Source organism: Typopeltis vanoorti, chromosome 7 (assembly GCF_054136105.1).
Source record: "Typopeltis vanoorti isolate ZY-2024b chromosome 7, IOZ_Tvanoo_1.0, whole genome shotgun sequence".
NCBI lineage: Eukaryota > Metazoa > Arthropoda > Arachnida > Uropygi > Thelyphonidae > Typopeltis > Typopeltis vanoorti.
In genome coordinates, this window is record NC_143555.1 from 155,590,110 (window position 1) to 155,617,712 (window position 27,603).

The following is a 27,603-nucleotide window of genomic DNA, read 5'->3' on the forward strand; positions in this document are numbered from 1 at the left end:
AGATTCCCAAGCATACTGCAGATGTTAAGGAGGAGTGAAGCTGTTCAGAACAGCTGTCACTGCCTCTGCACTCTCATGCTGGGGCAGAAAGCGGCTCGGCGTGGCAACGGGCAGTGAGAAAAGGACACCTTGGTGGAACCAAGAAGTCCAAAACACTGTCCGGGTGAACACACGCCCAAGAACACACGCATTTAACAAAATTGGCTGCAATTCCAACCCAAATATAATAATTATTATTATAGCCCAAATGCACAATACTCTGAACTGTGAATGCAGAGTGTATCATCCCCCACTCTCCCAAAACTAGCTCTATTCGACCAAGACTGTTTGCACAGCTGGGCAGGAAAAACACAATCCTCATCTTGAATCGAATTGATATGGCCATTCTATTTCGATCAGGTTATCACAAACCTATAATAGGCCGCTCGTATGTAGTTTTAATATTCTTTTCTTCTTCAAGTGTGTGTGTGCGTGTTCCTTAAACAGCCGAAAGCCTCTCAGTCTGTTGGGAAAACAAGTGTAGAGATGGCTGTTCCCAACAACAGACATAAAATTAAAGAGGATGACAAGTCGGTTTCATATCGCGCATGCTCTGTTTTGCACTTGCGTTTTCCATCTTGCTTACGTAAAAATCAATTTTTTTTTTCGCTGTAAATTTTCTCCTAAAAATCTATTTGGAAATAATGTTTTCTTTGGAAATTACAATTGCAGCTGACTATCAGATAATTAGGATTTCAGTTTGGAGCGGAATTTATTTCTTTTGTTAAATTATAATTCAATAATAGAAGCTACGATCCCAAAGAGTTCTAAATTTCATGGCTTTCAAAATTATTTGAGTTTCTTTTATCGTCAGTAATTCTGCTTTTTATTTGTTCGAAGTCTGCCTGCACTCCCTATTTACAGAAAAAGTTTTCCGTTAACATCTTTTACAATTTTTATATTTTTGTTCATTTTCCCCGTAACTGGCTCGTCATTGTTCTCCCTGTCATCATAACGCGTGTTGGCGCTTACACTTGTCGGATTTATTATTTTATTACGTTTTTTAAACACGGAAAAAAGGCTTTTCTCTTTATCTTTGTTGGCATCCGTTATGCCTCAGTTATTTTAACTCGAAAAAAGAAGTATTGGCTTCGTGCGTTTTTTCTTTCTTTCTGTCTTTTTTTTTTTTTTTTTTTTGCAACTGGTGTTGCATTTTTTTTGAGATATTTAGAAAATGAGCATAAATAATTACGGAAAAAGAGACGCAAATCACGACAGATTTTTTAACTCATTGAAATAATGTTCACCACAGGTTATATTATTATTAGATGGCAGCGTCGTAGTTTTTTTTTTCTTTTTTTTTTTTTTCTAATTGCAAAAATGTAAAAGAGTCAGTGCCGATATCAAATAAATATACATAACATGCACCGTTTCCTACATCTTCCCAAAAGTTGCCGGTCCTTAGTTTAGTTGATGCCCCCCCCCCCCAGCAATCTCTCGTCGACCCTTATGTTTTACCTTCTGAGTCTTCTCGTTAGGCCCACCTTCCGACCCCTCTGTGGTGTTTTACAGCTGCGGCCTTGTAGAATTGAACGAGATTCAATTCCTGCAAGGTCCCGTAGTTCATAGACTCTAAACTAGGGATGCACAGACCGCGGCCCTTTGATTTGCTGGCAGCCCGCCTCACCTTGTATTATTTTAACTTTAACAAGTTACACGATAGGTAATTTTTAAAAATGGTACATTTTGCCCGAAAATGCACCCGAATCAGCACAGCTTGAACTCATCGACATTCAAAACGATGAGAGCCTGCGAAATAAATTTAACGAAAGCAATTTATTAAACTTCTATCGTTGTGTCGATAAAAACAATTATAAATGGTCGCTAGATATTGCATTAAAATGTGCAAACCTCTTTGGCTCAACATATATTTGTGAACCAACTTTTTCAGTCATGAATATTAACAAATCGTAAAATAGGAACCGCTTGACTGATTTTCGAAAATGTAGAATCAATTTTGCGGTTGGCTATACAAAACTCGAATCAAATATCAAAACAATTGTCAAATCAGTACTTTTTATTACCTTTTTTGTAACAATTATGATAAATAAAATAAACAATATGTGGTAGATAACTTTCAAATTTGTTTTTGCCGGTCCTCCCATAAGTAACGGTGGAACTATGCAGCCCTCGGCCTTAACAAGTTTGTGCATCCCCCTGCTCTAAACCATCCCAAAGGAGAAGGGAGGGGGGTTGAACTGATTTGATTGAGGAATGAAGTTTTAAATCAGCAAACTGTATTACTCGGTCAAATCAGTTCAACCCCCCCTTCTCTTCTAAAGGAAAATAAATAAATAAAAATCTCCAATTTTCCATATTCCCGTGTAAATGGGAGAAATAACGATGAATGAAAATATTACCAGCTTATAATCGCACAGAACGTCTGTTCGTAAAATCAGTATCAGTACATAATTAAATAAAACAAAAAATGTAGTTGATGGTTAGAAAAGAGAACCTCATTTCTGCTTATCAACCACAAAGATTACTTGATGCATACCATTCATGAGTTTCCGATATTTGTCTTCGAGGAATTATTTTTAGTTTCATTTAAAGGAATGGTTTGAACCCTTCAAACCATTCCTTTGAAAACCATTCGAAACTGAAAGGCAGCATTCAAACCGTTTGAACGGTTTGAATGCTGCTTTCAGTTTCGCAAGTCATAAACCTACGTATATCGCCGGCCTGGTTGGCCGAGTGAGTTAGTGTATCTGATCTCTAGTCAAAGGGCTGCGGGTTCGAATCCCGCTGTGAACATGGATGTTTGTGATTACCTTCGTGCATTCACTCATGCAACTATATATACACTCTCCCAAGATGAACTGGGTCACCATGGGAGAAGTAGACCCAACCTTCTCGCAATGGGATTTCAAGCGGATCCTGCGTCAAGCGAGACATAACGCCAGGAAGAAGAAGATTAAGCCTATGTATATCAGGGGAAGGCACGTCTTCCCCTAGTAACAGAACAAAGGTTGGAGTAATAAATAAAAGGTGTACCTTCGGAACTCCTTACAAACTTCATAATCTTCTTCAATTAACGTGTAAAGGGAGGAATTAATATTTAACTTTCTTTCGTATTATTTCAGGAACAGATAATTACCATGAATATATTGAATCCCGCCTCTTTCTCGAAGAACTAATTACAAGGAGAATGCATTTCTGTGGTGTACTCTGGTGCGTCGGTGAATGCACCGACAACCCACGTTCGCAATCAATGAGTCTATCGCGCAGACAAAATTATTCTTGTTAGGAAGAATAATTTTGGAAAGGAAGTTACTAGAAAGAAATTCTCCACGACCCCGTTTTATTTTATTTTATCTTATTTGGAGGGGGGAGGGTTGGAAATATTGTAATTAGCTCAAGCAAATAGTGGTCAGTTTTGAAAGTGGTCAATATTTACTGGAGATATCCTTCTCGTGGACTGTATTTTTTGGAAGGCAATGTGAAAAGCGATCCCACACAAAAAAAGTTCTGAAACTCATGCCTTGTTTTTGTGCTTTTTTTTTCAATAAAGTAATTAATTTATTCATTAACTCATAAGGTATTCAAAAAATGATAATGCATGAAGCGGGACTTCACAGCAACATTATTTGGCATCATTGCTGTTAGCTTACCTGAGAATATGCGTATCCCCCGACTGGCACGGGGCGACCATCCACAATGTTGATGATGTCATAGTCGCTGTCCAAACGGTCTCCTTTGTCGTCGAAGGCCACTCTTCCCGTGTGCCCGTACTCGATCGACTGGTTCTTCAAATACCTGTCAGGACAAATTTACGCACGTCATTGTCACAAAAAAAAAACACTTCTAATGAAACAACTGTGGCTTTTTATCGTAAAATAAGCATCCCTTCCTTTTTTCCGCGGGTCATCCGTGAAGGTTCGTCATCTCTCAAACTTTTCTACTAACGATATCGGCGGTCACATGTCTCACCGCGGGCACGCGCCTACATCGAAGCGTTACGTATGATGGTTCTTTCTTTAAGCGAGCTCCGCAACAGCCCCATAAATCCCATTAGGACAGTTCGTTTTCAGAAACGGCACCAATCGAGCACGTCTTCGCGAAGAGAGGAAAGCGAGCGAGTGGGCTGTTAATTCGGGGCTACAGAGAGAGAGCTTTGATAATAGATTGACGGCTCTGTAAAGGAAGAAATGGCTCGAGAATGCGGGGATGAACTGCACAAACACACTCGCTCGTACCACATACCGAGACTTCATTGTCGACACGTTGTCATCATTTAAGAGACCGAAAAAAATGCAACCGCAAAAAGAATGATCAACAAACATCCACCTGCATTGATTGTGGAAATAGTTAGGAACAAAAATGTGACCCGTCTTCCTCCCAATAGCAACCCTCGGGAGAAAATAACCCACCGAGGAGTGTTGGGTTATTTGGATTTACACCCGAAGCAACTGAGGCTATGCGGATTGTGGCGCATCTGACAAGTTGGCTTGTTTCGCGTTCTGAGTAATCATGAATTTCCGGGAGGATAAACCCCCTGCCATATGAGGCCGCTAACGAAGAGGAGCGTTCGGTGTGAGTGGGTGTTGACCACGCGTGCATTAACGGGGGAAGTGGGAGAATGATGGATGTCGTACTGTAGAGCAGCGCTCTGCTGGAAGACATAACACATAAACCAACGTCTGCAGATTGTAATGGACGAAGCCCCTTCCCCCTTCTCTCTCTCTCACACACACAGACAGTAGATTAGCTGAATTGCCTTCTTCTGAATATCATCAATCAATGCGATAAATATTTTATACATTCCTTTGCCATCCCATTGCTTTTTTTTTTTTTTTCATAATGTGGCTGACAGCTGGACTAAAGTCTAAAGTGGAAGAACTTTTGTGATCTGCATTAAATTTCAAATGTCTGCTGCTTTGCGAATTCTGGGAAAGGAATTGGGGTTTTTGTAAGAAACCTTTTAAAAAGTAGTTTCCTGCCCTCCCTAAGTGGTCCTGGCTCTTTCACAAGTCGCACACTCCTTTAAATATTTTCTATTCCAAACGCTTCCCGTTCGTTCGAGCATTTATTTACACATCTGTTATTACCACCGACATAATGGTTCTGTTTCGACAGGTCTTCCGCTCATTTGCAGTTCTAATACGAAAAAGCGTCCTTTGCATTATTCAGCGAGCATTCGCGATGATGTAATCAGCTTCTCCGCACATGCACACAGCGTTGCTGTCGCTCTAAAGTCATTTTAAGCGGAGCTCGTGTTTAAAATAAGTATTAACCTCAATTGTTCAACAGAGCAAGCCTCCCCCCCCCGCTTTGATTAATTAGACGACGGGCATCATACATTATGTTAATGAGATGGTTACTTGCGATCGAATTCGCCTCATTTATCGCGAGTCATAAACACGTGCGTTACTCGATCAGCGAACTCCGTCACTTTTCTTGTTTTGCTTCATTTTCGGGAGGGGGGGGGACAGAAAGTTAAGAAATTTGAACTACAAATTTGAATTAAAATTAAATATCGTGCGCTTTAAATGCACCTCGTGGGATTCCACCCTCCCCTTCTCGTCCGCTTGTTCTGCAAGCTTGGCAAATCTTCACGTGCAGACCCGACAAGAGGCTGCTCTAAAACATTTCTCGCTCAGATTTGTTATCTCAAATCCAGTTTACGTGTTTGGATATCGAGTTTGACTTCCATTTCGCCATCGCAGCAACTGATGACAAAAAAAAGTGAAGAACGCATCGCAAGGAATGCGAACTGTCCTAGTTGGAGGCGGGGGAAAGACATTTGCATCGGGTAATGAGTTGAGCGGAATTAGCACAGGAGGAAGAAATTTCTTCCAGAACTGACGGAGAACAATAAAGAAGTAATTTTCTTCGGAGTGAAGTGAAATGCTCGGAATGATGGCAGAATTTATTCCCACAAGAAATCCAGTCGCTTCGAATTTTTCTTGCGTCATTCCGGCCATTCCTTTATCAAATTTGCGAATTCTGGGAAATTTTCGATTGCCATACACGCGTTTTTTTAAAAAAAGTTAATTAAGCGTTTAATAAGCTAGTACTGCGTTGGAATTTATTTGATTTGTAACACGTTCTGTGTTCCTTTTTATGGAATGGGGACAGAACAAACGTGTTCCATTACTGGTGCTATCAAAAAAATAATATTTGCATAAAGAATAAACAAATATGGAATTGGTAATCATAAAAAGGGTGCGTTTTTGGCACCTTCGTTACATTCTTGTGCAGCGATGTCAGTCATTGTTTATCACGACACAACAAATGAACACTTTTTCACTGGAGATATGAAGAGCCATTTTGTGTAATATCGCTGCTAAAATGATTCGGTTTAGACCGAACCAAAATTGGGATTACTCCACGCAATTTTGTTAAAAGATCCCAAATAGTAATTCTCATTCATACAGAGGAAACGAAGCTCACGAGAACTTGTATTTGGAATGATGCGTTGGAATGGTTATGTGATGTGCACACAATACACGTACGTATTAACGATGTTTTATTAAACCGAAGCGGGCAGGAATTCCTCAATCTGTTTTCTATTCACACCACGGGGTGGTTACATTTGTCTCGCTGTTTATCTTTCATGAATATGCAATGCAGAAATCAGAAATCTGTTTCACATTTATTTCTCTTCGTTTCGTTTTATTCTCAAGTTAAACTTCCAAGCTTCCTCTGGATCTTTCCCTCTATTCCTTCTTCCTCCCCCATATCTAAAAGCCATTCGGATCTGCTGATGCCACCACTGATTGGCCTTACATTGCAACGGTTGCCAGCTTCTGCGGACCTCTTCCTGTTTTTTTTTTTTTTTCTTTTCTTATTTTTGCGTGAATGAGGATCCCACCCTACATTTGGTATTCTGCTGGTTCGCCGTGGATTAAATAGCTTCAAGCCTTTGATAAGCAGAGTGGTGGAGAAAATCATCCACTATCAAAGTGTGCTATTTATGTCTAAAAAGTGAAAGATTTGATAAAAATCGGCCACAAAAGACCTTCATACAGTTATCTGGTCTAGAAACATGAGTATTTCTCTGTTTCGATGCAATCGAAACGCAGTCCTGTCCAGTTTATCATTAAAAAAACTTTCTCGCCTTTCTTTCCATTCGATATCATCCTCAGACAAGATCAGGTTTCTTTCTCGGGCCAGCATCTGTCTCTAGCCATAAACTCGATATCCTCTTCTCTGGGTACTTATCTTCGGAACAGCTGCTAACGTCGTGCAACTCTGAACCCGCGATGCTACACACACACACACACACACACACACACACACACACACACACACACACACACACACACACACACACACACACACACAGCATTTTACTGCCTTTTCTATTCAACCGAAATAGCATCCTCAAAGCCTATAAGAAAGTGAACGGACAACATCCGTGTACTCGACATCTCTAGACTCACAAAACCAGCCTCTCTCTTCTGGCATTCATTATATGGAAGTAATCCCTCTCGTTCCTCCATATCTTCGAAGATTGGGGAAATAAAAATAAGGGAGTTAGTAAGTATATTTTGTTTCCTTATTCCAACATGATTCTGCTGCATTACAGATTCTGCAATATCGTACGATTCCCAGACTCAGCCGAAGTAAAATGAAAATAGTCCTATTCTAAAGATCAAATATAACAATAATAATAACAACCATAATAACAACAACAATAATAATAATTTTAATAATAATAATAATAATAACAATAATAATATTGCTCTCTGTAAATTGTCTTCCTTATCTGATATTATTACCTGATCATCTGCAAATGATAGCGTATTTATTTTGTTATTTCGGGAAATTTCTATACCTTGATTGTTTAAGCTTTATTACAAAGAGCAATACATAATTTAAACATTATAGGCCTGATAAATAGAACACTCAACCCAAATATAGTACAAAAAGAAACACGCTTGAAAATATACAATACTATAGCAGTGCCCACATTATTACTGGCAGTGAAATTTGGGCAATAAACAAACAAGATAACCAAAGAATAAAAACAAGCGAATGAGATTTATGAGAAGAACTGCGAAGATCAAAAAAGGAACGAAGACCTTTTAAAAGAACTAAAAACAAAATCAATAGAAGATAAACTAAACAATTCTAAACAAAAATGGATTGAACATGTAAACCGAATGCCAACACCCGACATCCTAAACAAATACTAAAATATAAGCCAACTGGAAAGAGAAGGCAGGAGAGACCTCGAAAAAGGACGCTGGGTGGAGAATGAGACCCGAACAGACCAATATGGTCTACACCCGTAATTAATGTTATGATGTTATGATAATAATAATAATTTTTTTTCCTGATATCATTTTTAACAACAACATAAAAAATAATAATAATAAATTGTAACAGGTTATTACCTCTGAATATAATTCTTACATACGATGCATTCAAGTTAATGTCCTTATAATTTGCACCATTCATAGAACCGAATAATAACAACCACGGTAATCGCTTGCACAGTTACACAAATCAGACGATATCATTATATGTTGGATTTTGCTCCTTTTTTAAATATATTTTTTAAAGTTTGACTAAGTGTTATCATACAAACTATATACATCGATACAGTTCACATATCACAGTTTTTGTTTTGAACAAACAACATACAGTAAAATATATTTTTAGATAAATATACATAATACGTAAGTTAGGAGTAATAATACTGCTAATAATAGTTTTTCTATTATTATATTATATATTAATATATTACATAGTAATATTATTACATTTTATGCAGTCATTTTAATTAATATTAATTTAATTACGTTTGATGCAATAAATACTTAATTTTTTGTTTATTTTGAATAAAGTTTAAAAGAACTAAGAAATTTATCTAAATAATTAAGTATTCTTGTGTGTGTAACGTGAGCATAGCATAAAGCACATATGGGCAACCCCCGGCCGGATCCGGTCCTCTACTTCTTTTGATTCGGACCTAATCTATTTCAGCGAAGTTTGTCTGATTCATGGTGGGAGAAAACATGGTGGGTTCTACTAACTCACACTAAGCTGACGTCATATGACTTGCGCAAAACACGCTATGTTTTCTCCAAACCAAGGTCTCTTTCTCACTTTGACTAGCGGCGTGTGTGAACGTGTTACAACGTGTCAGTTCGGTACTTGCGTTGGTGTTGTGCTTTGTTCAGTGCCAGCATTGATATTATGTGCTGTTCGGTGCCAGAGTTGATGTATTCTGTTCAGTGCCTGCGGTGTAGAAGACAGTTTGGTTTGACAGTTCTGAATATCGCTTATAAATTTGGGACAATGTCAGGGGTTATTGCAAAAAAAAAAAAAAAAGAAAAGGAGATGCAGAGAATCGTCAATTTCAAGACAACTGGACGGAGGATTATTATTCTATTCTGAATAAAGGTTTGCCGTGCAACGAATCCGTATCCGTCAACAAAGAATACAACTCAAAGAGTCAATTTACTTCGAGACATGCGAATCACCCAGAAATTGATGGACAACTACGAAAAGATGAAATGCAGAAGTTGAAGAAGAACTTGGATACCCAGCAGCAAATGTTCAACAAGCAAAGAACGCAGCACCACAGCATTGTCAAAGCCAGCTTTGTGGTAAGCGAAAAAATCGCTAAGCACTCTAAGTCATTTGGTGAAGGACAATTTATCAAGGAATGTCTGCTGGGTGTTGCAAGTATAATATGTCCTGAAAAGAAAAAAGACTTCGAGAATATTCGTTCGTCGAGACGTACTGTTGGCCGACGGATAGAAATTATGGCTGATGATATCAAAAAAAGTTTAAAAGAGAAGATTGCTAGATTAGAAGCCTTTTCAATTGCTTTGGATGACAGCACCGATGCCTCCGATACAATATTTATTCGAGGAGTTGATGCGAATTTCAACATCACAGAAGAATTATTGGCGCTTCGGCCGTTAAAAGGAACAACTACGGGTGAAGATATATTCGAAACAGTCAACACAAAATTCGAGAGATTTGGGCTTAAATGGAGTTCACTATCTGGCATATGCACTGATGGAGCCCCTGCAATGGTTGGTGCACAGAAGGGATTTATTGGAATAGTTCATGAAAGAGCAATAGAACTACAGATCCAACCGGAAAATTTAACAAATTTTCACTGCATTATCCGCCAACAAAATCTATGTGCAAAATCGATTAAATTCACAAATGTTGTGGAAGTTGTAGTAGCCAGTATTAACTTTATTAATTTAAGGAGTATTTTTCAGACCTATTCTCGGATTATGAAGATGTGTCTTATTATTGTGAAGTGAGGTGGTTGAGTAAAAAGGTAAAATGTTAAAACGATTTTATGATTTGAGACAAGACGTTGCAGATTTTATGGACATAAAAGGAAACACAATTAACCAAATAAAAGATGGTGAGCGTGTGTGTGATTTAGCATTCCTTGTAGATGTCACCGGATACCTAAACCAACTGAATCTTAAATTGCAAAAACAAGAACGATTGGTTCATGAACTGCATGGACATGTCAAAGCTTTTTGTAATAAACTAAGACTGTTGGAAAGTCAGATCAGAGCTAAAAATTGTTATCGTTGTCCTACTCTAGCAATTCATAAAAATATCCCTCATAATTGTTATGGAGATGAACTGAAAGCACTAATAGAGCAATTTGATAGAAGGTTTGCCGACTTCAAAAACAAAGACTCCACATTCGCTATATTTGCTCGTCCGATGGATGCTGATGTAAATAAGGTGCCAGAAAACTTACAGATGGAACTTATTGAGCTTCAGGCGGATTTACTGCTAAAATCACAATTTAACAACATTGCTTTGACGGATTTTTATAAATTTTATTCGGTGGAAGAAAAATATACAAATTTAAGCGCCTTTTCAAGAAAAATCATTTGTCTTTTCGGCAGCACACATATGCGTGAACAGTTTTTTTCGAGGATGAAATACAATAAGTCAAAAATTCGGACAAGAATAACGGACGAAATCCTCGAGAATTCTATGCGATTATCCTTAAGTAATGTTAACGTCAATATTGATAGTCTCGTAGTTGCAGTAGAAGGCCAATCTTCACATTAAATTGTTATGTCGTTCATCATATTATAAAATTCACGTAGAGCTTTATACCAAAGCATTATATTATAAATAAATGAAATATGAAGTAGCACCTTGTTTTAATTCATTTAATATGAATTTATTTTATTTAATAATTTGGTCCGGCCCTTGACTCGGAGACAGAATGATAATTTGTCCCCGAACTAGGAAAGGTTGCCCATGCCTGGCATAAAGTAAAGGAAAGAAAATGATATATTTATCAAAAGGAGTAATCCCACTGACTTTTCGGAAGACTGTGATTAACCTAACCTTACTTTTTTTTAGCGTTTGTTTGCTGTGGTTACTATGTTTGATGTGATGTCAACGCACTAAGTGGGTTGACACAGTTTCCACCGTTTGCGTTTTAATGTTCTGTAACTTCAGATGTTTTATCTTATATGGCAAGTTGTTGAGTAATGTGGATATAAGATGCTCCCTCGCAGCGGCTCCGTACAAACTGCTATAACGCCGTAGTGTAGAAGGTTGAGTTTGGTCTCGTTATGCGACACGTTCTCTATTATTCGGTAAGCGTTGCTAAAATAGTGTCTTAGTAACAGTACGCAGTGTCTTAGATTCTTTGTACTCAGGATTTTGTTTTGCCATTAAGGGTTCGGTTATTTCCTGGTGTGTGTTGGGTCTCCAAAGCACCGTTGAAACGATTCTTCGGTGAAGTTTTTCTAAATTTGATAAGTGATTGCTTGCTGTACTTGGGTACGTGGTTATAGCGTTGCTTAGTAATGTTTCACAAATTCGTGAATGAGGTTTTTTTTTTTTTTTGGTCGGCATCATGTCTTTTTGCTTGGAAGAGTTTTGCAGCAATAATGCGTAGTTTGTTATGAAGGTTGTATGTTTAATCCATTTAAGGTGGTTGAGGTATTTAACACGTGTGACGGGTCTAATTTCGGAACAGCTTCCAAGGTTAATTCGATGTTATGTTGTGACTGTATATCGTCAGTGATGTAGAATTATTCTTGGGTGCTTTATGATTAGTATTTGCGTTTTAGCGTGTTCTGTACCATCATTGAATTGTGGCAGAAGTAGGTGGTCATTTTGTTATCTGCGTATTGATATATTTGATTTTGTATGACCAAGATGTGAATGTCATTTATGTATATGCCGAACAGTGTGTGTGATAATATTGCTCCTTGAGGGACTCCGTGCTGTATCTGTATTCCCCGGCTGTGATATGTGTATATTTTTATTATTTGCATTCTATCTGTGAGATAATTCCTAAATCACGTATGCAGTGTCTGTTATTCCGAGTAGAGTTTAGTCAGCAGTATTTCATGGTCAAGTGTGTCAAATGCTTTGGCAAGATCAAGGAGTTTGAGGATAGCAAACGTGCTTTATCCAGAACTTTATTTAGTTCGTTTGTAATATCCTCTAATAACATGGCTGTGCTCTTCATTTTCTGGAAACCGTACCGCTTTTGCAAGATGATGCTAGATTTCTGTAAGCAGTTTTGTACTTTGGTGTGTATTTCTTTTCAACAAGTGTAGAGAGGACAGGCAAGTTAGCTATAGATGCGTAATTCTGAATGTGATTTCTTTTTCTCTGTTTGTAAATAGGTGAAAAGGACTTTCAGTTGTTTGTGAACAGTGCCGACTATAATGTTCACAAGTACAGGATTCAGTTGTGCAAAATGTTTTGAGGTCTGTGCGTCTGATTTTATTACTTCCTGCACTCGTCTTTTGTTTTAGTCACGACAGAGCATCTTTAAATTCCAGTTTCGATACGGGAGGAACATACATGATCTGTTGTTGACTTTGGGTTAATAGTTTTGTGTTGGGTCTAATGGATTTTTTTTTAGACCCAACACAAAACTTTTTTTTTTGTGTGTGTGTGATGTTTGTGAAAGCATAGTTAAATGATTCTACGAGTTCCTTATGGTTCTATTGATCCAAGTTTTGGTGATAAAATCTTGCGGGGAGGTTGTTCTTTTTGGGGTTAGTTCATTAAGCATAGACCATGTTTGCTTCATATTGACACTACATGCCGCGAAATTCTGAAAGCAGTAGTCTTTTTGAGCTCCCAATTTTAGTTGTTAGTCGGTTTCTTGTGTTTTTCTATAATAATCTAACCCATAGATATAAAATGATAAGCTTTTTATGAAACGTTTTTACGAAATGTCACTTTTTTGTCAAGTTATTTGAAACGTTTTCAAACTCAGGGGCTACCTTGAGTGTCGAGTCATCAGAATTCAAGGAGAACCGGCCTACCTGTCCGGAATACGGGGGGCGCCGTATGCGCTAGGGAGGCGTACCCCCTAGTAATAATATAATAATAATAAAGCAGTCATGTCGGAAGTATAAACCTTATTAGTAGTACACGTTTAATTATAACAGTTTTCGCCATTAATTCACTCATGTTATGCTTACTGAAGTTCAAACCAGTTGCATCTAAAGTACTTGAGAGAGAGAAAGAGAGAGAGAGACCGCCATACTTTTAGTAACTTAGTGTTAGTAATACCTCATTTTGGTATCAGATTTAAGATCTTGAGTCCAAGGCGAAAGTATCCAAAAAGGGCGGTTAGACTGTGAATTATGAAAAGATGGAGAGTTTCTTGAATTAAAATGGCAACAACAATAATAATAGTAGCAATCATGAAGGTGAGATCTTTCTGAGCAATAAATACAAAATGTTATATTCAGGCAATGACAATCAAGGAAAAGAAGGAGTAGCCATAGTATTCAACACAAAATACGAGTCTAATCTTCTTGAATGGCAGGCAGTCTCAAGTAGAGTAATGTGGGCAAATATGAGAATGGGGAACTGGACAATGAGACTTATTTGTGCCTATGGTCCCACAGAAGGTTCTACTAAGGTAGAAGTGGAGGAATTTTTTGAAGCTTAGAGAAAGCAACTGACACAATGAAAAAGGAAAAGTTGGTCCTTGTTGGGGATCTAAATACCAGAGTAGGAAATGATTGTGAGACATATAAAAATATTTTGGGAAAATTTGGAGAAAAGAGCAAAGCTAATAATAATGGCAAATATCTGTTGGATTTCTGCTCAGGAAATGGACTGGTTATTACTAACACCATGTTCCAACATAAAAATGTGCACAAATTCACATGGAGAGAAGAGGCTAGGAATAAGAAAAGTCTCATTGACTATGTTATTGTTGATAGTGATGTTTTTTCCCTGGTGCAGGACACCAGAGTGTACAGAGGATTTGAAATTGGAAGTGATCACTATTTAGTCTTGAGCAGGATAAAATTGAATTTCATATTGAAAAGAATAACATGTAAGAAAGTTTTAAAGCGAATAAAAGTTGAGCAGCTCTCAGATGTGAGCTGTAGACTAAAATACACAAAGATTATTGAAGAAAAAATGAAAGAATTTGAGAACAGGAATCAAACCTTGGAGATTCAGTTGCAAGCCTAGAAGAAAGCTCTGATTGATTCAGCTAGAGAGGCATGTGGTGAAGTTGTCTGCAAAGATAGAAAAATTAGAACTCCATGGTGGACACATGAAGTTAAACAGGCAGTGAAGGAAAAGAAGAAAGCATACCAAAAGTTCCTGTCAAATAAGTCAGCCTGTTCTCTTAGAGAATATAGAGACAAATGCAAAAATGCTAAACATTGTGTAAAACTAGCTAAACAAAAGTCATGGGAGGACTTTGGCAAGAATATAGAAAATAAATATCAAGAGGGTGGCAAAATATTCTGGAGGTTGTTGAAGAAGCTTAAGAATGGAGGAAAGAGTGCTATAAAAGGAAGTACAGATGATAAAGGAGACATGAAAATGGGAGAAAAAGATATCCTTGAAGTATGGAGTAGTTACTTTGAAAAACTGCTAAATGAAACAAGCAGTGATGACAGCACAGTGGTAAAAAACACTGATCAGGCATGTAGTCAGGAATACATATCCATACTTGAAGTAGAAAAAGCCATCAAAAGCTTAAAATGTGGAAAGGCAGCAGGAGTAGATGATATTCGACCAGAAATGCTGAAGTATGGTGGTATAAGAGTCTTACAGTGGCTGCACTGCATAGTTCAGAAAGCCTGGACAGAGGGACGAATTCCCGATGATTGGAGTACAGCTCTCATAGCACCCATATATAAAAAAAGGGAAATAAAACTGCATGTGAGAATTACAGAGGTATTTCCCTACTGAGTGTTCCTGGCAAGATCTATGCAAGTATACTTGAGAAACGGTTGAGAAGAATTGTGGAAGAAAAGCTTGGTGAAGAACAAGCTGGATTCAGGCCAAATAGAGGCTGTCAGGATCAGATCTTCACTTTACGACAAATAGTCGAGAAAGCATGGGAATATAACAAAGATCTGTATTTAAGTTTTGTCGATCTGGAAAAGGCATATGGCAAGGTGCCAAGAGAGAAGCTATTCAATACGCTGCAGTTATATGGTGTCAATGGGGCATTATATCAAGCAATACTTAGTCTTTATTTGTGTTGTAAGTCAGCAGTTAGAATTGAAGGAAGATGGTTTAATGTTAAATCTGGTGTGAGACAAGGATGTACATTATCCCCTCTGTTATTCATTATCTATATGGATCACATTATGAAGGAAAGTGGTAATAAACATGATATCAAAATTGGAGATATTAATGTCAGCTCTTTGCTTTATGCGGATGATGTTATACTTCTAAATAAATCCGCTACAAATCTGCAAGATTCTCTGACTAAATTGAATAGCTGTTGTAATAGATATGGTAAGAAGGTCAGCAATAAAAAGACAAAGACAATGAAAATAGGCAGAATCATCGAAAATGTCAACTGTGTTGTGAATGGAGAACCTGTGGAACAAGTAAAACATTTCAGCTATTTAGGCACGATTTTTACTGAAGATGGTAAATTAAATATAGAAATAGACAACAGAATCAGCAAAGCTGGTATGGTGGGAAGTCAACTGAATAAATTCATATGGAATAAGAGAGAAATTAGTCGGAACACTAAATTATACAAGTATTGAACACTGTATACAAGACAGTGTTCAAACCAGTTTTAACTTATGGATCTGAGAGCTGCGTCAGAAGTAAAACACTTGACCAAAGACTAGAGACCGCAGATATGAGAGTCCTGAGAAAGATTATAGGCGTGAACACATGGCATCAATTGCAATATCATATTAAAAATGAGGATATTAGGAAAGAACTTGACATTGTCAGCATCCAGGAATGCGTTAGCAGAGCTAATCTCAGATGGTATGGTCACTTAAATAGAATGGGAGAGGAAAGATTAGCAAAACAAGTGTTCTCTGCCAGGTTGGCAGGAAAACGACCCAGAGGAAGACCAAGATATAGGTGGATTGATACGGTACAAAGTGCCTTAGACGATAGAAATATAAGATCTGATAATGTTGGAGTGTTGACAAGTAACAGACTGATTTGGAGGAAAATTGTAGATAGGAAATTAATAGTGATATAATTTTTTTCATGTAGTACTGTCATATCCTGTACACCCCTTGAGGGTACATGGCAGGAATTTGATGATGATGATGCAATCATGAAGCAAAGATCTCAGTAATAACGTGCCAACTATTATTTATGAATTCTTATATTTCTTCTCGGTAATACTTAAAGGTGGTAGGTGGTTCTCACTTAACAGTCGTGAAGCGCCCACACACACAATATACTTCGATAAAACACAGAAGCGACATCTGTAATGGCAATTTATTGTAGAACCAGACTTTTGCTGCGGAGATCTCTTACGCAGCTCAGTTTATCATTTTTTAATTGAAGAAATGTTTATTCGAGTAATTATTTTATCGCGTTAACTCATTTAATTTACGGGCGGCGCTTCAATTTATGCTGGGTTACTACAACCCCGCCCGGAATTATCTTTCCATCAATTTTAGCACAATTAACTTGAGAGAAAACACTAATTTCCATGTGAGGATATTCACAGTTGCCCCTCTAATTTTAGACTGTGAATTAGGGTTTAAAAAAACTCGTCCTTTTTCTATAATAAAAGACTCATTTCCACTTTCTTCCAGTTCATTATCTTCGCTTTGTTCTGAATTAACGAGCGTATGTGTTACAAAGATACTGTACTACGCTGTTTCTCATCGTCCAACCATAACACAAAACTGTCTTTTTCGTCACGTGAATACGCCGCCTTAGAGACGCTAACATGAACTGATGATTCGAAGGGGTTTTTATTTTCTCTGAGTAACAGTTGAATGGACCAATTTCAAGGCCACACACACACACACACACACACACACACACACACACACACACACACACACACACACACACACACACACACACACACACACACACACACACACACACACACACACACACACACACACACACACACACACACACACACACACACACACACACACACACACACACACACACACACACACACACACACACACACACACACACACACACACACACACACACACACACACACACCAAGCAATCTTCAGTGTTCATTCTTTTTACCACTTCCATATTTCCCCTCCGAACTTATGGAGTTGCTAAAAAAAGCTTTCCTCTTTCTTATTATTTTCCTCTTTGTTTATTATATTTTAAATTAAAATGTTTTCCTTTACAACCGAAGCAGCGTAATTCTTAAATAGAAATGTTATAATACAAATTAATAAATAGAATTATTTAAATAGATAGCAGCGTAAATAGAAATGTTCTTATATTTTCATCGATCTAAAATCAACACAAATTATATAAAAATAAAATAAAATAAATTTTTATAAGGCCTTTATCCCTATGAAAATTCAATAACAATGCGCTACACTGTCCGAAGAAACACCGTTTCGACTTCGATTCTAATCACCGACCATAGGAGCTTTCGGAATCTTTCTTACCGGTTTCTCATTATCAATCACTGGCGCAAGAAAGTAGGGTTTTTAACTCCTGGAAAGAGCCTCCGTCTATTCAATGTCGTATGGAAAAAGAAAATTATTCCCAAAGACTGAGAAGCAGCAACAATAATCCCTATATTTAAGAAAGGAGATAACCGTAAATGTGAAAACCATAGAGGGATTTCGCTTTTAAGCGTTCCCAGGAAAATCGTATGCCCGTATTTTAGAAGAGAGGCTTAAGAACCAAACAGAGGACACACTGGAAGAAATGCAATATGGCTTTCGAAAAAATAGAAGCACACAGGATTTTATCTCCTGTCTTAGACAAATATCAGAGAAAACATTGGAATATGGAAAAGAACTACATTCATGTTTTATAGATTTTGAAAAGCCCTTTGACCGAGTTCGCAGACACTTAATATGGCAAACATTAAAGAAAAACAAGATACAAGATAACTTAATAGCAGCCATACAAAGCCTCTACGAAAGTAATAGAAATTATGTAAGAACTGTAATAATGATCAAAAGAATTTGAAACAAATGTAGGAGTGAGGCAAGGCTGTATCCTCAGCCCTTTTCTTTTCATTATAATAATGGATGAAATTTTAAGGGCATGCCAGACAAAAACAAAAACTGAAAGAAACCAGGATTACACACATGGCTTTTGCAGATGATCTAGTGATTCTAGCAAATACAGCTGGAGATTTGCAGTACAACATCAACATTTGGTATGAAGAAACAAACAAACAAATAGGATCAGGAATATGACCATACTTATAAATAAAACTAAACCAATGATCATATCTAGAAACCAATCAAAACACATAATAAAATAGAGAACCATCAACTGGAACAAGTTCATATACAAGAACGTGGTAGACTAAACACAGAAATTAACAACAGGATAACCGGGGGAACAAAGCTATTCTGTGCAATGAAAGGCCCATTCCTAGATAAGAAAGAAGTTTACCCAGAACACCAAAATGCAGTGTAGCGTTCAGTGTTTGTACCAACATTTAACATACAGTTGCGAGTCTTGGTGTTTAACAACAGAAAACACAAATAAACTACAAACAATTGAAATGAAATATCTTAGGAAAGTGGCACAAAAAACAAGACTAGACCAAATAAGAAATCAAACTATAAGAGACAGCCTTCAAGTTGCACCTCCGAACACCTTTGATGTCCGAACCACCAAATGAGGTGGTTCGGACATCTTAATCGAATGGAAGAAAGAAGAATAGCAAAAACTGTATACGAAAGCCAGAAAATAGGGGAAAGAAACACAGGCAGGCCCAGGAAAGGTTGGCGAAAGGAAATTAAAGAATAATTGGAAAAGAAGGGAAATTAACTGGAAAGAAGCCTTGGACAGGACGACATGGAAATCTTTGGCAAAATCTCGACGCTTAAAACACAAGAGATCATAGGCGAAGAAAGAAAAGAACCTCCGTAGCTCAGTGAGTCTAGACAAAGCCCTTTGTTAGGAAAGACCTGGTCTCCATTTCCGTCCATGACGTGAGGAGCCTTTATCTCTTTCGACGAAAGGTGAGTTAGCCTGTCACATACGGAGGTAGTGAGTTTTTTACCCCCAGGACATGCAAACCGGCCTGTTTTGGATGCCGTACCTGCCCGTAAAAGGGGCTCACAGCCGTTGTATCATCATACGAAAGAAGAAACTCCCAGAAACTCGGATTTTTAATCCTCAAAATATGATTCACAACTGAAAGTTACTCAAAGAAGAATGGAAAGGAATCTGTTTGATGGGACACTTAAAGATATCCTCCCGTTTGATAAGATCGAGAACAGGTGTATACGACATCATCAGTTACTCGTACATTATGCTTTCAAATGGAAATGGGCTGCACAAATTGCAAGATGGCAATGTGGACATGATGCAAGGTGGCCGAAATTATTGAACGAGTGGAGACATATGGATGGCAGTAGACAAAGAGGAAGATCAAGGAAGAGATAGCAAGATGAATCTGTCAGGATTGCTGGGATGGAATGGACGAGAAAAGCTGACAATAGGATGGAATGGAGAAAATTGTGGTAGACCATCCATTAGTGGATCGATTGTAATGGAAGAAGGTGTTGAGTTAATAATATAGTTTTAGGGTTGGAAATCATGAGATGGCGGCAGCTGCCTGTCCTATTCTCCTCCCAGGGTGCATATAAAATTCATTGGACCCCTTAGGCCAGCTGTTTGCGATTGGCAGTCTCCATCTCTCCAAAACTTATAGATAAATGGACTCGACAACTCCCTTTGGGGAATAAAAGGCTTTAGACGATTTTATTTAAAAAATATATATATAAACCAAATATGAAGAATTATATTAAAAAAGACGACTGTAGAATCACACTGTTTTTTCCGACATGTTAGGATTAGGAACCATGAACTTCTCTGCTGTACTCTCATCCCCGGATGCCAATTAAAATATGGATAGTGTTGGGCGAGCAACTAATGGCGGAGACTGGATTCTCCTCAATTTCCAAACAGCCTCTGCTGCTCCGTACGAGGATTAACGGGCATTAGCAAATGCATTTATTTTTATATAATTATATATGAGCGATGGCGTGCATTTAAATAAGATTGGAGTTTAGTGTGTGTAGGAAGTGTTAGTCAAAGATGCATAACCAAGGAAACTGGATATTAGAGCAACATTTGTTGCTCTAATATCCAGTTTAACAGCATCTAACAGCAAGCAGTCACCACTGGAACTATGGAAGAGCTTCTGGAGATTTTTTTTCTTGGGAAGTAGCGAACGAGTGGAATGGATTCCCAGAAGCTATTGTGAGGTCTTTTTTAATGAATTCCTTCGAGGTGAAGTATAATGTGTCGTGTGGATAATGTGGAATTCCTGTGATGTGTCTTTTGACTGGATGGAAATGCCAGCGATAATAATAATTTCTAGTAGTTTCTCACGATGTCAAATTTGTTGTGAAACTATTTTCTTTGGAGAATTATTTCAACTCAGTTCATAGATTCTTTTTTGGTTGAGGCCTAACAACAAAGAGTTCCTTCTTTTTGTTTAGAAATGTTATTATTAGTATCCGTTTTACTATTTATTTATTTTAAATCCGTTTATTTATTTTAACGCCTGTTATTCTCCAAAGAGGATAAGCGGGGCTCCGTTAGCCGTAATTAATTTTTTGAAGGTCGGTGAATAGCTGGTCCGTCTCCTCCCTTCAGTTTTGACTGCTGAGCTAAAGACTATCAGTAAGTCGAGTGGTTAGAGGAAGGCGTACAGCAGACGGCTCTGGCCTCGTGACCATCATCCTAACAGATATGTCTGTTAGGATGCATGGGCAGATATATCTAACAGATATGTTATGTCAGAAAGAACATGATTTCTACGCTCGATTTTTATTTATTTATTTATTTTTGAACTGTGGAGATTAAAAACCGCAGTTTTCGGGATGAAGGAAAACCGTACTTGACAGTTCAAAAAAAAAAAAAAAAAGACAATAGCCGGGAAACAGCCCGAGAGATGGCTAGAAATAGTGGACAACTCGTAAAAAACGGTCTCGTAATAGGTAAACAGCCTTTTTTGTTGTTGTCCGATTCCCGTATCAGTAGTTTTTTTTTTTTTTATGTCCGGGCTTTGGTTTTTAAGATCGACCATAAAGTGCACTCGTCACGTGGAATAGGATCGTTTCCTCTCATTTAGGACGCTTTGGAAATGCACTGAAACGACGTGATGAGGAGAGGCAGTGTGTGGCTGCCTACTGCTTTCGGGAACGAAAACGCGTGAGACGGTATTCATTTACCCTTTTTTTTTTTTTTATAATTGAATCATCTTTGTGTGCCAACCATGAGAATATTTTTATAACAGATGGCCATGGATTTGTTCTGATACATGTTTTCTTTTAGCTGTACGTGCGCCCTAAGCGGGGGAATCTATGATACCCAAACGTCATTTTTTTTAAGTATCTTTTTCCTTCGTCGACTTAAACTGAGCTTTGTGGTTTGTTTGAGTTCAAAGTGAAACGATCACGAGGATTTTCTAATGATCATTACACCGAAAAAGAAATGGAAAAAGTTCCCGAGCAAGGACGACGTCCACAGCAGTTTAAACGCATGCACAGCGTTGCATGTGTGTCTTGGTGGCGTCGGGAATTCTCCTTGGAAACCCATAAAAGCTAAAAGGGTCAATAAAATGTTCCAGCAAAGCTTGCAATGTCAGATTTAGTGGCGACAGGATTGCGGAGAAAAAAATTCACGGTTTGCTGGTTAACACGAGCTTCGTTAGAAGTTTCGTGTGGTTCGGGAATGGACCGGTAGAGGGCGCGACTTTCTGAAATCATTAAAGAAAAAGCAACGAGGAAGAGGCTTTTAGATGTGCCACGTTTTGGAAAGAAAATTTTTCCCCCACTAGTGTCGACACACTCACAGGAACTCCACAGAATGAGGTTACCGGCTCTCTCAGGACACCAGAGGGTGACCCCTGAGTCCCGTGAAATGGGAAAACGTGATTTTGCCCAATCGCGATCGACTAGTTGAAAGAAGTTGAAGGGAAACGAAAAAAAAAAACCTTCTTATCGATATCAGATCACTTGATGCAATTTTGCTTCTTCCTTCTTTCGTGAGGGGTCGTGGATCGCATATTTGCTACAATCTGCGAGTCAGATGCTCCGACCGCCAGATTGCGTTTCCGTTAATGGATTTTTCTTTGCACTGCCGAACAGTTCTTGCAAGGAGCAGCAGAACAGCAGGAAGCACGAGGATGAAGCTGATGAGAAAGTATAGACGGCGCCGATTTTGTCTCGAAAAGTTGGTCGATAGCTCAGAGCAGCTATGTTGCGAAAAAAGTACTTCGTTTCTCTCTCTCTTGATGTGTGTGTGTGTGTGTGTGTGTGTGTGTGTGTGTGTGTGTGTGTGTGTGTGTGTGTGTGTGTGTGTGTGTGTGTGTGTGTGTGTGTGTGTGTGTGTGTGTGTGTGTGTGTGTGTGTGTGTGTTCATTCGATTTATTGAACTGAAAACGGTGTGGAGTTTTTATGTAATTCCGTGTGGACGATTGCGTTCTGTCTTCACGACACTAACCCTCCCCCAATGACCTTCCCGTATGTCCGACACTAATCTGCGATCGGAAATTCCATTGTGAGGAGATGAAGAAGAAGATCCACATACACGAATGTTATCGATCGGGGCAACAGGAAACAAACTGTGAGTGCCACGCGGATAACATGTGTAGTGCGGGCGGATGAGATATTAGATGTCAAGAATAAGAACAATATTTTTAGCCTCTCAACAACGAATTCCTTGGGGGAATCTCTGCTGAACACAAGATTTAATTATCAGTTGCTCTAGTCGAAATTTAAAATAATGCATGTGTACAGGTAAATTAAACTTTCTCAACACTTTTTTGTGTGTGTGTGTGTGTTATATTGCAGTAGTTCGAACATTTCAGAACGTCCAACTGCCAGGTGAATGCTCAAACTGTTCGCCAGCATCACCTGCAAACTTCCAGAGACATTCGTCCCATTGCTTCGTGAAAATTTAATGCCTAAAATTTGCTGGAATGCGATCTGACACAGGCTGTTGCAGCTGATATCGTAAGTAGTTTCCTATGAAATGTGAAAATCATCGGTAATGTCGTACCTTTTTTTTTTTGTTCAAACCATCTGTCTTTATACAGAATGTCCGCTCGAGGCTACATGCTTGGACCACAAAAATCGCAATTGCACTTCGTTGTTTCTCTGACATTGACGGAGACGCATCATATTTGGATGCCATGACAACCACCGAACAGAAAAGCATTAAATAAATTAAGGTTTCGTTTTATTATATTAACATATTATAATATAGAATTCTATAATATAAGTAGCATGGGTGGCAGTTTGAACCAGATCAAGATAAGATAAGGAATCGTGACGTGATTGGTTGTTTATTTGATGACGTCACTGCAAGTGACGTTACGAGATTGGCATGTTAGGAATTTCCCTGGGGGCATATGTGTGAGTGACGTGAGTTCTTGTATTTTGGTTTGCGTATGGAATTATGGGTGATGGCAGAGATGAGGATTCGTGTTGTGATTGGTGGTGCACTTCAGCTATCATATTGTGTTGTGGTGATTCGTATCCAGGAAAGTAAAGTAAAATAATGGGTGAGCCACAAAAGTCATTGAAATTTTCTTTCTTCAGGAAAATAGCACGAGACAAAATTCTTCACCTAACTCTAAAAGGATGGAAACTGATTATTATTTTAGAAGACACGTATATTATTCTGATGTATTTATCCAGGACCACTTGGGAAAAGTTATGCAGGAAGTGGTCTGATATCCTTGGCTATTTGCAAAGAAGAGTTGACTATGAAATGGACCTCGGTGAGTGTTAAATTCTGAAATGCCAAGATGGGGAACTAATACTTGATGATACAGGAGCTGATGGAAGTAAAGTTTTTTTATAGTAATTGTGAAGAAGCTGAGAGATTTTCACCAAAAATGTACGACATTAATAATTATTTACTATTTTTGGAAACTGAATTACCACCTATTCGTATCATAGGGAAAATTATCGCTAATCATTTAAATTCATCAATGGTAAAATTAGACTTTCAAGATTTTATCCAATTCGATAAAGATTCTTTATTTTGGGACATTTACGAACATTTTACAAAAACTGTTTGTGTATATTTGCTGACAAAAGAATACACAGAATATTTAGGAGGCATGGTGTCATTTCCAGACTGACACAATATCAAATGTATGGAAGTGTGGTTACCATGGTATCTGATTTAAAAACTCTTTTGCATGACCAGCAATTTTGATGTAATGTAACCAAGAAACAGTGAGTAACTAAAATTTTATTCATTGAACTCTTTAAAAAATGTTAAGAGTCTAAACTAAATATTGTGAAATATTTTTAGGTAATTACATGTTTCGAATTTTTCTCAGTGAATATACTTGTAAATAGTATTTCAGCAAAATAAAATATGCATTTGTAAACTTAAATGAACACAGATGTGCTTTTGTTGTTGTGTTTTTCCACAGTGAATTTTTTACTCAGTTATTCTGATTAGAACTTGATTTAAATCCACAACTTTATATCTTAATGCAATTCTGTTTAATTATTTTTAAAAAATCACAACTGTGAAATTAATGCCAGGAACGGGAAACAAAAAGTGTTGAAAACTGATATCCATGTATTGATTATTTTAGAAATTGTCTAATGCTACCTATTGAGATTTTTTAAGTTATCTGAAAACAAGTCGTTCACATAATCGAAAATCTGAACTGTTAGAATTTGGTTGTTTTATAGAGAGGTAGCAGATAATTAACCCAAAACGTGACTTTAAGTCTTAAAGTTTGGTATAGAAAAAATGTTCATACTCTCCAGATAACACATATACAAATTTTACCTTTCCCCATGCAAAGTAAGATAAAAACACACCAACAGTATATCCAGCAGCATGTGAAAACATGTCATTGAGTCATCTGCACAAAAGGTTCATTTTTGAAGGAACAGTCAGGGTACGGCATGGTAAGTGTAAACAGTACTATAAGAAAATACCATAGAGTCGAATAACTTTGGATTTAAAGTAATCGTTCATCCACTGCAGCTGCTGTTTTGTGTTTGGTAATGCAAAAATAATGGGTGAGCCACAAAATTCTTTGAAAGTTTCTTTGTGAAAAGTTCTAATTGTTTAGAATTTTGTAACAGAAAGTTAACATAAAATATATACGATCAGAGCTAATAATCAGTGAAATAATAATAATAATAATAATAATAATAATAATAAATAACTATTTATTTGTGTTGCCATATGAAGTAATCTAAGAAGAAGAAGAATGAAGGAAAACGTTTATGAAAAACCGACAGTGGGTGAAAAATACGAATTTTCAGTTATCATTGGGAATATTGATTGCCAATTTCTTTTGAATAAGAGTTCAAATTTATTTCCTAAAGAAATTTGTATTTCTGATGGAATTATTGTAAGATATGCATTGACAAAATCACCTTGCAGTTGGAAAGAATTACCTGAAAGAGTTAAAAAAACAGAATTCTTGGTTAATAAAATATAACCATCAGCTGAAGTGGGAAATTGGTTCACTATCTCTGGACAAACTAAGAAATTGGATGATATAATCAACATGCAAATATCAAATATTACTCGCCAAAGGAAGAGAAAAATTAGAAACATTAACAAGGTTAATGGGGAGGCCTGTTCTTGATTTAAATGAAATTGGATGCCCAAAACGTGAAAACATAATGTGTACTTTTAAATGCTTTTGGAAACATAACGAAAGATTCTGTGCTTTAAATAATTCTCAGAAGTATATGTATTAGTTTCAAAAAAATAAATATGCAACCCTTAATTTTACTACAGTAATAAATTCATGATCAGCAAATGAAAAATTAACTTTCAGATGAGAGTCGCATTGTCAAAAACCACATGATGGCAATTCCACAAGCATGAGAAGAACCTTTGATGTATTTTTCAATTTATTTATTCTGTATGTTAGATTCAGTAAATACAATTTGTAAATAATATTTCATTCAAATAAAATGTGTAAATTTAAATGATCAAATTGAATGTCGTTGATGTGTTATAAAAATTTAAGTAAGACCATAACATTTTTTTTCCTTGTGAAATTTCATGCCACAAAGTAACCAGAGACTTTTTATGACTCAGTTAATTAAAAGTCTTATTTGTTCATGCAAGCCCTCAAATATTTCATGAAACTGTCAACTCTTGGAAACCAAAAGGAATAATCGGGTATTAAATTAATAGCCAGAATTTTAGTGGAGAAGATTTCACCTGAAAAGTTACAATACGTTAAGAATTTGGCTATTTTATTTTACAGAGTCATTTGTTAATAATAATAATATTACAGTCAAATAAAAGGTAACATAGGAATTAACAAAGTATATATTACAGAGCTAATAATCATTTGAAACAATAAGAAATAACTATTTATTTGTTGTGCTGGCAAAAGAAATTTCTAGAAGAAAATGCAACGGCGAGTTCAAAACCTTGTTTGTCGCATATCCGTTACTTAAAATTACTAATGCTAAAGAAAAAAAAAATAAAATAAATAAATTTCAGTTACAGAAATAGGTTAAGAGCACAAGGAATCGCAGGTAAAATTAATAGTCAATATTGGTTTTAAAAAAATAAATGTAAGCATTAATTTACTACAGCAATAATTTCCCACGGGCATGAAGAATGAATAATTTTAGGATATGTGTCACCACAATCATGTGAATGCTAATCACTTAGTCATATGTAAGTATTTGAGAAACATCCAAACTTTGGAAAATGATACCTTTTGAACAATACCGCAATTTATGGATGTGACTCATGTCATATTCATGAAAGACCCCTTTGAAGAAAACCGCGATTTGTAGTAACCGATCGCTGGGGGGGATATTGCTCATGACGATAACATAGCATCTACGAGCTGAAATCTAAAGGAAGAAGTACTCAACTATCTCAGTGTTACAGTATTTACAGAAATTTCGTTCTTTCTGGTTTTTCTATTCGTGTTGTGGTGTGGATATAAAATTCAACTATTTTGGAATATTCGCATTTAGAAGAGGTCATTCTGGAAAGATAATAAGTAATTTAAATTATCATTAGAATTTCTAGAATACAAACCGCAATCATAATTTATTTTACGAATGTCTACCTAATGTTCCCAATCTCTGACTGATGACTGACTGACTAGATATGAGTCACTCAGTTATCTACAAACAAGTCTAATGAAAATTAACTGTGTGGGAAAATAATTCACATACA

At 37.1% G+C, this 27,603-nt stretch overlaps 1 protein-coding gene across 1 annotated transcript in view; it reads right to left on the bottom strand.

Annotated features, from left to right (window-relative positions):
• Positions 1-27,603, bottom strand: part of LOC150105230 (glutamate [NMDA] receptor subunit 1-like) — a 550,508-nt gene that overhangs the window by 386,882 nt on the left and 136,023 nt on the right. Inside the window, exon 7 of the mRNA XM_090395141.1 lies at positions 3,651-3,795. Coding sequence (XP_090251267.1) covers positions 3,651-3,795 — 145 coding nt within the window. The remainder of the gene's footprint in view (positions 1-3,650; positions 3,796-27,603) is intronic.